The 13199-nt window shown below is 37.9% G+C and overlaps 1 protein-coding gene across 2 annotated transcripts; it reads right to left on the reverse strand.

Moving 5' to 3' along the window:
• Nucleotides 1-1466: 1466 nt before the first annotated feature.
• On the reverse strand, nt 1467-11802 carry dyrk2 (dual-specificity tyrosine-(Y)-phosphorylation regulated kinase 2). 2 transcript variants are annotated; one of them, XM_079868991.1, is made up of 3 exons: nt 11377-11802; nt 10689-10819; nt 1467-6121 (listed from the first exon to the last, which is right to left on the reverse strand). In XM_079868991.1, exons 1-3 carry the CDS (start codon nt 11429-11431, stop codon nt 4529-4531), a joined length of 1779 nt encoding a protein of 592 aa, XP_079725117.1. In that variant the 5' UTR covers nt 11432-11802; the 3' UTR covers nt 1467-4528. The 2 variants fall into 2 exon arrangements, with proteins under 2 accessions (XP_079725117.1, XP_079725118.1); XM_079868992.1 differs by lacking the exon at nt 11377-11802 and adding an exon at nt 11268-11362 and having other exon boundaries at nt 1473-6121.
• Between the last annotated feature and the right edge of the window lie 1397 nt (nt 11803-13199).

Below are 13199 nucleotides of genomic sequence, written 5' to 3' on the forward strand. Positions count from 1 at the left end.
AAGCACATTAAACATATTGGGACATCAGACTATGAGCTGATGAGTCACAGACATTCTCCCAACTTCCAGTGAACATAAAATAGGATTAAGAAGCACCTATCAGTTCTCTCCACTTGCAATGGACCATTCATTTGCACTATCTATAATACTGCTGGCATCAATTTTGTTTATTGCTTCAGAATAGGACATTAGCGGAAACGCATTGTTAATTGGTGGTCTTACCACTTATAAGTGAGAGTTTCTGAACTTCCTGTAAATAATAAATGCACCCATGCACACAATGTCTGAATCTCTAAAATGTACAACATGCTGCAGCTCATTATTGATTTTGTGTTGCCTGTTACCGGTAAAACGACTTTGATTATAGTCCCTCAATATTTGAACCGTTTATTAATAGCACACACATGGAGTGTTTGCATGGTTGTTGCATGGACGACATCTCTCTCTGCCCCTGAAGGAAGTTCCCTTAAGGAAAACCACAGTCGTGCACACAGCATTCTGCATTAATACAACATGATAAAGATGGCAAAGGCTCACTACACAGTCCTGGGATATTTCTGTATTACTGTAGGTTTATCAATAATGCTGACATGCGCAGAAGTTCTTCTCCCCCAGTCTTATTAGCCATTGCTATTAATCAAAAATGGATGAATATTATTATATTGAACTATCAAACTCAAATGTTGCCTGGAGATCAACTGTCAATCTGAGGTTTCTAGGAGGAACAGTAACATTGCAAAATTCCCTTAATTTGTAAACTATGTACCTGAGTGTGAACTACTGGCTGCCCAGATCTTTACAGCCCTTTCAACATATCTTCTTTTGACAACAAGCCAAAATTATGTGCAGTATTGCCAACTATTTTCAATGGAAATAGCTAAAGCCTGCTTTAGTAGCTAAATGTCGCTAGATGACATAATGAGCCAATTGTCAGCACTTTACACATTTTCTCTCCTAATCTGTACTCACATACTTTATTTGAATATATTCAATACATAGCCAAATATCCAATAAAGCTGTTCTCATTTACTTATTTTCTGTCAGACAACAGAAAGAGTATTATATTATGACTGACTACATGTTAACCAGCAGTCCAAAAAGTCGCTAGATTTGTTGCAAGTCTCTAAAGCGGTCTGAAAAGTCACTAAATTGGCAACATTTGTGTATCTTTTTCTATGGCAAAGCAGGTGACTTGATTGGACTACCTGACTCCATCTTGGCAATGTCACTATGTTGATGACGTCACAGCTTTCACAAATTTGCGTTTTTGTAGTTTACACGAAGACAATAACGTTACCATTTTCAAAACTTTCCTTTTTTAGGCCTTCAAAACACTGTTGTTGTGTAAATGAATGGCCAAAACTTTTCAGTTTTTAGTTGAAAACGGTGTCGTATAATCAGACCGTAGTTAGCTTAGCTTTTAGTTTCTTCATATTGCTTAAAGATGTCACCACAAACCACATTTTGTAAAGATTGACATTAAAACTTTTATTATTAATATATTCCAGCCACACAATAAAATTTAACAAATGATCACTAGAAAAAACCTCTTCTTCCATCAGCTGTACAATACAGTATCATTAAACTGGCCGCCAACATTAAACCCCCACTACAGCAATATATGTAGTGTTTTCAGCAGCATTTCACAAAATGAAAACATTATACATATGTACACATCCACATCGAATTCTCAACAAATTCACATATGTACAGTACATTTCTGTGGCTGAATATAAACATTGCCAACTTTGTTCCTCTGTTAAAGATTTGTTTTTAAAAAACGAAGCTGACAGTGGGTAGCTAGATTCAAGAGTTAGGGCATACATTTAAAAACTGTAAAAAGCATATCCTTTTAAAATGTAACTTTCAGACATGTGGTTTGATTTTCCCCAACAATGCTACCACTGTATTGCACACTAGGATGACAACTTACTCACTGGATTTCATGGGGTTGCAGTTTTTACTGCTCAAAAGATACATCCAGCCATGTCAAGTAACAAGAGATTTGGAGGTATGCTACATCTGTCAGACATTTTAACAGGTGATGTGACTGTCTAATAGAGCTCAAGCATCCTTCCCTCTCCACAGAAGATTATCATTCTCAAGACATACTCTTGAGTGGCTTGAATGGCCTCTTGATCAGGTAAAGAGAGAAAATCTGGCTTCTTTTCCCACATAGCCACTAACACAGAAAGGAATGCACTTTGGTATGTACCAAATGCCCTGGATTCGTAAAGTACAAGAATATCACAACAGTCTGAGGTAAAATATTAAAATGTGTTCTCATTTCTATTGAAATAAAATCAACCAAATGTATCACCTTGAATACTTGTGATGTTAAGACAACATGAATGCAGTGGTGAAGACACTTGTTTTATGTCAGTGATTGTTGTCTCTTACTGACATCCCTGGTGGAAAAGGGCCCTAAAGTTATTTGTTTACTCATCAAATCATAGTAGAAAAAAGACTGAGTGTCTGAACTGCATGTACAACCTCTTCTGTGCGGCCAGTTGTTCCCAAGTCCCATTTAACGAGGTTTGGGAAGTAGCCAATCTTTGGGCAATGCTCAAACATGTGCAAGAGAATCACCATGAGTCTTTCAAAGTAAATGGAAGGGAGAAATGTTGTTTGAAATAAAAATGAATGGCATTGATAACCAAAGGCACATTGTATTAAACCTAAGGGCACAATTATTCCACACTGCTGTCAATTCACAGAACAATAAAAACAGTGTAAAGTACATTGTGAAATGCCTGCTGATGTTGGCAGGTAACGTCTGCATTTGTAAAGCACTATGGGTGTCCAAAAGGGCCTTAGCCCCTGTGCAGTGTGCAGTAGGCCTGGTGGGCACTGTGCCAGCCTCTAGTGGGGGAGGAGGAGGGATCAACATGAGCATTACAGCTTTGCTGGTCTCCCTGACAGCCCATAGTTTGACCTCCTTCCACACCCCCAATCCATGACTGGGTGAAATTAAGCAGGACTACCCCCTGCTAGAGTAGGATTTCAATGTAGTGGCAGATATATTTTTTGTGCATTGCACCGTAAATCAATCCATTGATATACAAGCCACCTCCACTGGTTCCACCTATATTAGCTCTTCATTGACACAATAAAATGAAATAAATAAGTTAAACTTACTAAGCTTTTACACCCATGTCAGTCAAATTATTCTTTCCATGTCACAAATGCTACAAAAATGGCCAGTCTTTGTGTTCTAAAGAGAAATATTCTTTTTCAAATCCAACTGTTTTGGATTTGGGGGGAAAGTGTTATAATAACTTATTTGTAACATTATTTTTTAAAAAGGGAACAACCTTTAAGAATTTTAACTCTGGCCTCATATTAGCAAGTCCACACAATGATTATGTAACAATTTGAGGATATGCAATGTTGCCATCTGTATTATCTTTGTGGTTATAGATTTGTTTCGAGACTTGAATCGTGACATACTCCGCCATAACCTGTCCATCTAAAATATGTATCATGCATGATTACTTGCTTGCATTAAAGTAAATGCAATGTTCTGCTTTCCTATTCTTAAATTCTTAGTCCTAATCACAGCAAAAAAGCATTCATTTTAGAGACAAGACCAAAAAAAAGAACATTCTTGACCCTAATCTGCAAACTAAGTCTTCACTCAACTGAATACACAACACTGTTTTGTTCCATAAGCTTTACGTTTCAAGATATAAAAATCATCATAAATAAAAAAGGTAAAGCACCAAAGTTTTTCTTCCTTCCAGGACAGTACACTGTCAAAAGCAACTCTTCCAGCGAATAGCTTATAATTACATGAGTGTCAAGTACTGCTGAGTATCGTCTCCATTTAGCCGCATAAATTCCTTTAAACTTGCCATCAATCTAGACACTCTCTTTTTTCCTCATTTAATGTCTTTAAGGAATGTCAAGAGATTTATAGGCACATACCAAGTCTATCATGTAAACATTGATTCCTTTTGCTACCTCATTACAGTCTGCAACATCCACTCTCCATTGTACCTGTTTCTCTTACATAGTCTCTTAGAGTGTTTTATAAAATTCTCTTGTCTTGATATTGACAGCATTAGGCTGCAATGCAACAGGTCTCAGATCGAATAGCTTTTAGTAAATGCATTTTTAACCTTTAACTCACTATGGTAGTGATTAAATTTTCAAAAGCACATAAAAACAATGAACCATTACTTCATTGTGGCAAGGCCATTGACTTTTTTATGCTACAATATGTAGGTATCAAACCAAAGTGGGACTTTTTTGTTATTATAGACCAGATTGTAGAACCAGACTGCTCCTTCAAAGCAGCATTCAGCAAAGTCCTGAGATAAAAACTTTAAAGTGTTGTTCCCCCTTTCTTGGCCATTTGAGCTTTCCTAGAAAAAATCCAACTAAAGGTGCTACGAAGCAGTTCATTAATGGTGTATATGCATTAATGACTCTCATTCCTAAAAAAAACCCACGCTTCTGAATGCTCAGCTTTCCAATATCAATAACAATTTCCAATATCATCATTTAAAAGAAAAAAAAGTAGTGTTCAGCTGACTAATTTTGGCAACACTGTCCTTTGTTGTATATTCCCATTGGCATCAGTCATTTGTGCCATGTTAGTCCTTAACTTTGTGGCTGAGCCAGAAGGGGGAGGTAATTTGGAGATTGAAGTTATAGCACCAGTACCCTCAGTGATCCGCTTTACGGTGGTTTTCTCCCCAGTGGGAGGTTTTGGCAAGCGTCTTCTGAGCCATGGGTGGCGGAGGGCCTGACTAGGGGTCATACGCAGGGACGGGTCCCACTCTAGACACTGTTTTAGAAAGTCCAAGAAGAGGGGGTCATCACAGCCTTTGAGTGCTGTCACCCAGTCCCTGCTGCCTGGTGGACCTCTGAGTTTGCCCCTACGTGACCTTCCTCCATTCAACCCCACTGAGCCATCAGGTAAGGTTGTGACTGTGCAATAACGGGGATATCCCTTCGAACTGATAAAATTTTTTGCTCTCTTGGATGAATCCAGTAGCTTCTGGGAGGGCATACCCAACAGCTCTATGACACATGCTAGTTGGTCCCCTTCATCTTCTCCAGGCAAGAGAGGGTACCCTGTAAGTAATTCCGCTAAGATACAACCTAAGCTCCACATATCAATTGGCATCCCATATCGAGCACCCAGAATGACCTCTGGGGCCCTGTAGAAGCGTGACTGGATGTAAGTGTAGACCCTTTGATGCTCATAACAGCTTGAGCCGAAGTCGATGACTTTTATCCCACTGCGCCCCTGCTGCTTCAGAAGGATATTCTCAGGTTTGAGGTCGCAGTGAATAATTCTGTTCTTGTGCAGGGAGTCCAGACACTGTAAGATGGAGTGTGCAAACTTGCGCACTAGTGGCAAACTAAAGCCCTGAAACTTGTTTTTCTTGATGAGCTCATAGAGGTTCATGCTGAGCAACTCAAACGTCATGCAGATATGGTTGCGGAATGTAAAGTTCTCCAGCATGTGGATGACATTCATGGTGGAGTCCTTATCCTGCTTGCGCAAATGTTCCAGAATGCGAATTTCCTCAGCTGCTTGGCGATGGAATCGCTTTTCGTTACGCACCATTTTCAGGGCCACCTGCTGGTGGTTCTTGTGGTCATAGGCCTTCACCACCTGGCCAAAACTGCCTTTACCAATAACCTTTAGTACCTCATATCTATATGATATATGGTCATGGGGCACATGAATGTAAGAGCCCTGATCATCGTCATAACCTCCATTGTTAGACCCTCCAACTACACCTTGTCTTTTCTTCGCATTTGGACCTATAAAATAGACCTCAGAGTAGCTGAAGATTTCTTGGTGTTCAAACACTGAAAGCTTTGACATGTACTGTTTCATGGCCTGCTCAGGAGTCAAAGGTGCTGGCTTAGGTTTGCTTTCAGTTGATTTGATGGAAGTTGAGCTGCCTTGTCGACACTGGCTGCTTTCTTGCTGCTTCTCCGGCATGGCCAGACCTGCTCTACCTACGGGTGTCAACCCGTTGGGTTGTGCAGTCAACACTGTCCTTTTGTTGCTGTTCTCCTCAAACAGCTGTTGGACATGGATCTGCTGGTGATTCCCGACGTGCAGATGGTCAGTCATTGTGTGTTTATTGCCTCCAGCCTGGATAAGGTAAAAACAAAAGCAAGAGGCATTATTTCAGGATTGTTTCCCAAATAAATTAAGGACACACGGCTGATAATATATACACATTTTTCCATGATTCTCTACAACAGGCTCGAAAAAAATTCAATCCATGTTTATTTGCATGCATTATTAATTAACTTAATTCTTGTGCTTTGCAAAGTTTGGACAAAGTACAACAAAATCCTCCTTGTCTATTGTTGGTGGATCAATAGAAATGAAGCTTCCTATACTAAAGACCAGAGATCAGGACATAATCCATAGAGGGAAAAGAACAGCTTGAATGACAAAAATTGCAGAATAAAAACAGACTGGGCACTTATGTGTATCCCTTGTTATGCATTGACTTCCGACACATGACGGGTCCTGCTGGTTTGTATAATTTACTTCAGTATGTTAAATAACTGATCTAAGAGATTTGGTGTCCAATGCGTGTAGTGTAATTTCTCAACCTTTCCATTTAAATGCTATTTGATGTTAAACAATATCGCGTTTTTAGCATGTGGAATTCAGCTATGGGAGACTTGGAAGATTTTTTTGTTGTTGTTTATTTAAGCTCATTAAACATGAATTTCCTGCTTTCCAGAATCTCCTGCCCTGCAAGATGCTTACTTCCTTGATAATGTGATTACCTCTGAATCTTGTTTTTACAAGGACATCCTGTTGCTTCAGTCAGATGTTTGCAGCAACCTTCTCATTTTATACAAAACATAAACTCTTACACATTTGAACATTACTCCCCTTGACATGACTATTGTCCTGTTATTTCAGCCAGGTAGTTTTAATGGTTTAGCGTTTATTTTTGTGTTTTGAATGATACTCATGATCCACTTAACTGTGCTTTATTGTCTAATCTCAGCCTTTCCGTATTCACATGCAGAGAGAGTAATAAAGTGTAAAAGCATATCAGGGCATTGCAAGACTTCTGATATTTACATATCCTTTTTATCTCAACCTATCTGCAATACCCAGATGGCAAGTACTGATGTTTTTACACCTCTGACTGAAGATAAAAATAAAGCTGAACTCTAAATCCAAAGGCTCTCATACAATCTGCTCTAAAACCACTCAAAATACAGGCATATTTTTTGCTTTGGCCCTGTCTCACGCAAAACTAAAACAGTGACAATGATGTCCTGTTTAATGACAGGCTTCTAGTTTAGAAAACTGCATCATTCAAATATAAATATAAATGTAACCAATATCCAATCTTAAATCAGTAAACCAATATTTAGTGTCACAAAATAAATCGCACTGTTTTAAATAAGCTTATGATATTAAGCAAAGATTTAAGTATTAGCTAAGGCAGGACATTCTTGATAATTTACCAGCCATCATAAAGAGTATATAGCCTAGTTTCTACAGGAAAAATGTATCACACTGACTGACTATTGAGCTCATGCATCATACACAAGAGATTACTAAGATTTAAAATTAGCCTCTGGAACTAAAAATTAATCTGAATAAAGCTTCAATTTTAACCTTTTGTTGTACTTGGTCGCCCTGCTGGGTAATTCAAACAGGATCTGAACAGGTGGGGGGTCGTAGAAAATACATGCTTGCTGGCAGCTGTAGAGGACACAACTGGAGCCGAACAAAAGACACATTTGGTCTAGGAAATGTAGCGAGCATGGCAATCATTCTAATGCTCACTACTCTGCAAAATACATATACGGCTTAAGAGGAGTGCTAAAAGGCTGTGATTCAACTGCCCTTAATGATGTTAATTTACCTAAAAGGTATGAGACTCAAATCTAACTGGACAGATATTTTAACATACAGAAAAATAAAGACAGAATAAGTATTGCCATCCTTGTAATTACTATAAAACTTGAAAACTAGAATGTCTTCTTACATGAGTGGCTGGCCGATCTAAAACTTTTGGCATATAATTGGAAGCAACCTTCTTATTAGCTTCAAAGCCAAAATCAACACAGAGTGTGTCCCTAAATGTCCTACTAATTGCCATACATAACTTGACTGTGAATTTGACATTTGAAAAGCACATCAGAAATTATTTTTAAGATCTTATATGTATATGTATACACAATCAGCTCTAATTTGTTGATGTAATCTGTTACATAGGCTAACTAAGTAGGAATGAGCCCAACGTACTGCACTTCGAAATCATTACTGTACTGTTAACTTAAGCATCATCAAATCATAGCTCATCATGACACCTAATTGGAAGTTATAATTCCCAATAAGCTTATTATGTTATAATTATAATTGGATCTGCAGAAACCTGAAAAAGTTCTCATTCAATCATTAAGCATATTTGTATTTTATTTATTTTTTATTCACTGAAATAAGACAATTTCCATCTTAGCTTAGCAATTAAATGTCTTGAAATATATATGTTGACTGACGAGCTAGATTTACAAATACAATGCTGAGATTTGATTCATTACATGTGGCAGGAATTCTGTTTTGTAAGACTATGCACACGTACAAATGTGCCTACCATGCGAGTCTGTCTATATTTACCCATAATAGAATGACAGCTAAATAAAGAACTCACAGCTACTTAGTCATAAATGGCATTGATCCAATTATTTTATTTTATTCAGTGATGTCAAATACATTTACATAAACTGCAATTCTTTAAATATTACTAATAAACTAATTACTGAGCAGCATCTCATTGTCGTGCATTGCATGTGTTTTAGCAAATTTAAAAATTTTTCGCTAAAATATGTTTTTTAGTCCTACATCATGCCGTGAATGCTGAGTGGATTAAGATTTTGGATGTATAGCGGAAATTCACTAGATGACAGATTTCAGCTGTGCCTGTTAGCGTCACACTGATGGCCTGAGAATTTCCCATCCCCCACCAATGGCAACATCTCCACACATACATCAACCAATGACTCTGAGGCCCCGTCCACACTACTGCGTTTTTGTTTAGAAACGGAGAATTAAAACGAATACGATCTCCGTCCACACCAGCGTTTTTAGCTGCGTATTAGAATTGATCTCCGTCCACATTAAAACGACTGAAAACGCGGATCACGTGACCATTCACCAACACTGGGCATGCGCGTGCCGGTGTAAACAGGAAACGGATTGACTATTCCTCAGATTTGATGAAGAAGAAAGTAGCTAACATTACCGCTGCACACGAGAATTGTCAAACATCGATCGAATTGGCAGTTATAGCATTGTAAAATGCAGAATTTAGGGAAGGAAGGGAAGGATACGCCATGACCGATGACACCCAATCATAGAGCCGAGCGTGAGCTTCTGCGTCATCGTTTCTAAAGTCCTCCGTTTTGACCCGTCCACACTAAAACGCCCTCCGGAGATTCAAAACGAAAAACGGGTCGGCAGCGTTTCTAAACTTCTCCGTTTTGGGTCTCCGTTTTTACCGTTTTAGTGTGGACGGGAGGTGCAAACGTAGCAAAAGTTCTCCGTTTTTAAACGAAAACGCAGTAGTGTGGACGGGGCCTAAGAGAGCCACTGATCATTACTACGGCTCATATCTGAATATTTTTTCACCGTTTAAACTTATATTCCATGCCTTTTTTCAAAATTAATATCAAAATAATTTATAAAAACATGGGTTTAAAACTTGCACTTTGGTTTCCAACATCTTTAAACTACTGTTAGAGTCTTCTCGCTACTATCTCTTAAAAATGCATACCTTCCAAATACAGTGCACTGTCTAATCATTACATTGTAATTCTGTATCCATATAAGACTCAGAGAAGACCCTTTTTGTCATGCATTGCTAATGTAACAACTCACAAAATTGACATACAATCTGATTATTTTGTACTCCACTAGCTGCATTCACAAAGTCACTTACTGTAAAAGCAATGATGTGCATAAAAAATACTCAGTCAAAATCCAGTAACAGGTTTGCATTCTGTATGAATCGTGGACTCTTAATAACAAATGCTATTAAAAAAAGGGTTTTTCAAACTGAGGTTTGGGAGGCCCTCGGAAGGCCGCAAGAGAGCACCCTATAGGGGGATCCGCAGAAAATTTTAAAGAGAAAGAGAGAAAAAAATATTTTAATACATTTATTTTTTTTAGGGCTGTCAAAGCTAATGTGTTAACTGTAACCTTTTTCTCGCTCAGTGTAATTTGTAAGGAACTATTCTTTGTAAAACTGTAGTGAAACATTTATTGTAAAAAGCACTAAATTAATTCAAATTAGACTGAAAATGGTTTCTTCAGGTACATTTACCTCTAATATTAATCTAAAAGTGTAGGAAAATACACACAGTAAACTAATACAAAGTAAATATTTTAATAATTAGCATTGGATTTAGTACATTTTACAATATAAACACCAATTATTTACTTAATTTTGAAAATATTATAATGTCATCTTTCTACATAAAGATAAATAGCAGCCTTTATTGTAGGAAGGGAATTATCATATGTGGTATTTGCCATTAATAAGTTTGAAAACCCTTGGTTCCACAAACCATGCACTAGCCACAATATATGCTAACATAGCAAAACTCAGATTATGAGAACAAAGGAGGACTCAGGAGGCATGCATAGTGGAAAGTGTAAGCAAGAAGGTTAATTTTACCGTGAGAGAGTTGCTGTTCCTGAGTGGTGGTAGTGTGACGGGTGATGTGGCTTCAGTCCCTGCTACAGCCCGGGGACCCCCGATGCCCAGTCCGGGGGAAGACTGTAGCTGGCAAATCTCACCCCCTTTGCCTGTGGAAATTAGCAAACATGTATTCGAAAAAAAAAAATGTTTACACAATTGCTTTAACCTGTCAGTATTTTTAAAAGGCAAAAGAGATCATAAAAGGCTAATGTTAGTTAGTCCAGAAAACGAAAACTGTACGTTAGCCCCGTTACATTTAGCCAATCGATTCATCAGATGTATAAATCAATTAAGAAATTTAAAGTGAACCAGAATATTTACACCATTTTAACAAACGAAAACCAGCATTAGCACAACGAAAACCTTTTATAAACCCCCAATAAATCTAAGAGCCATTAATCCAAAGCGCTTGGTTTCTAAATAGTCACTATAGCAACAGAAACATTTACTGAATGCAAAAACAGCCGTTTTTTAATGGTGTTTCCGGGGATTATAGCTACTGTACTCAACCCTATAGTCACCACGAGCAATGAAACGAAACGCGGCGAGCCTTACAAGCGTTATGGAGCATTTAAATCGGATAAATAATCCATCTCCAAAATCCAATCCGGAGAATTAACGTGCCCGGCGTCGCCCTCTTAGATCCGGGAATTGGGTTCCTTACCAGTCGGGTAGACAGCAGTAGCAGCAGCGGCAGCGCAGGGTTTCTTGGTTAACATGGCCGCTGGAGAATCACACACACACACGCAGAAAAGCCACTTCTGAGTCTCTCCCCTCCTCCCTGTGATCACCCACTCTGACTGCTGCTACTCCAATCAGATACATCCAGACCTGAGCAAGCCAACTCTAGGGGCTGCTTCCTCAAACGCTAACCGAATTCGCGTTATCATCGCTTGGAAACGTGCAAAACAAACAAAGACGCACGCATTGCTCTCTACAGCTCCGCACTTTTGGGCCTAGGAAATTCTGCGCAGCCCGTGGCATTCTCTCACACACATACAGTAAGAGTAACTAGGAATATACTTTAAACCGGTTTAGGGTGTTGTCTGGACTTATCTATCACCCTCGTTCGCCTCCACCTTCTTTTCTCTCCCCTCCCCGTGCGGCAAGCCGTATTTACATTTATTGGCTAGGCTATATGAATAGTATCTATCTATTAATGCAACAGTGGCTATAAATGTCTATTGCAAACAAGAGCATTGATTTGGTTTGAACTTTATATAGCATTATATACCACTATATAGCATTTGTTATGAAAAACAGCAACACTTTTATAACATAACATACCGTTGTATAGGGAAGATCTATTCCCTTTACAGATTATGTTATTAATTGTGCAAGTTTTACCAAACAAAATTTACCACAGTAGCCTAACTGTAACTACAACAAAGCATGATACATTCTAGTAAATGTTTTCTCCTCTTTTTCTCATCAGGTCTTTGTATGTGACTGTTTTAGATATTAGCCTTTTTCAATAGCATTTTAAAAAAGTAAATTATCGATATAATTCAAATGGGTCACACATTTTCTCATCGGCAAAGCGATGGGAGCAGCTCGAGCAAATCTTATCACGCTTTAGGAGCGCGCTAGTGAACGAACACAGTACTGTGATTTGCACGCCACTCATACACAATTAATTGTATTTGCTGGTTTTGGTTATTGAACTACGCCCTGTATTACAAAGTCACCAGTAGCCATTAATGTGGTACTAGTAAGGACTCCAATTGTGATAGCAGGCAGATCTATTCACTATTCCATTATTACTTATCCATTCTATTATTAGTTATCCATTAAATACTAGTACTTATTTTTAGTTAGCCTAGTTGTAATTACTCAAATCTTTTATAGTATATATTTCTGTTATTTGTTAAAAAAAGTATAAAAATAAATTAAAAACTTAAAAATAGGCCTATATCCTAAAATGGCTTGCCATATTCCCAGGTCCACCAACTCACTTGATGCCACAGAATTTGTTTATAAATGCATATAGGCTATATTTCATAACATAGTATTTTTTTTTCATGCTTTCAATCCTGGTCACATTATACACAGTAAAAGCAAACAATTTCAATATTTTAAATTTCGTTTTGAGTTTGAAAGGGCTAAAAAAAGGGTAGGTATTTTACAGAGAGTTGTCAATAAATGAAAGTGTAGCCTTTCTTGATTTCATGTGAACATTTTTACATGGGTGTGGTAATTCATCGCATGAACAGAGCTGTTTAATTATTTTTTGCCCCTCGGAATAACAAGAAATTGCCCCTTGGAATAAAACTTTCACTTATACCTAATCATTAGGTTTAGTTTAGTTTATTATTTTCTTTCCAGCCTTTCCTGTTGACATTGGAGAATGTTTTGTGTTCTATATAAATGCATATAACATTTTAAATTATTAATTTCATTTATCAGCATGTGTTATTTTGGCATGACAAATGAAATTACTGTCCACTAGAGGGTGGAGTGAGTGCAGAAACATTACAGCCTCCATTT

This window comes from Squalius cephalus, assembly GCF_949319135.1.
Source record: "Squalius cephalus genome assembly, chromosome: 4".
Classification (NCBI taxonomy): domain Eukaryota; kingdom Metazoa; phylum Chordata; class Actinopteri; order Cypriniformes; family Leuciscidae; genus Squalius; species Squalius cephalus.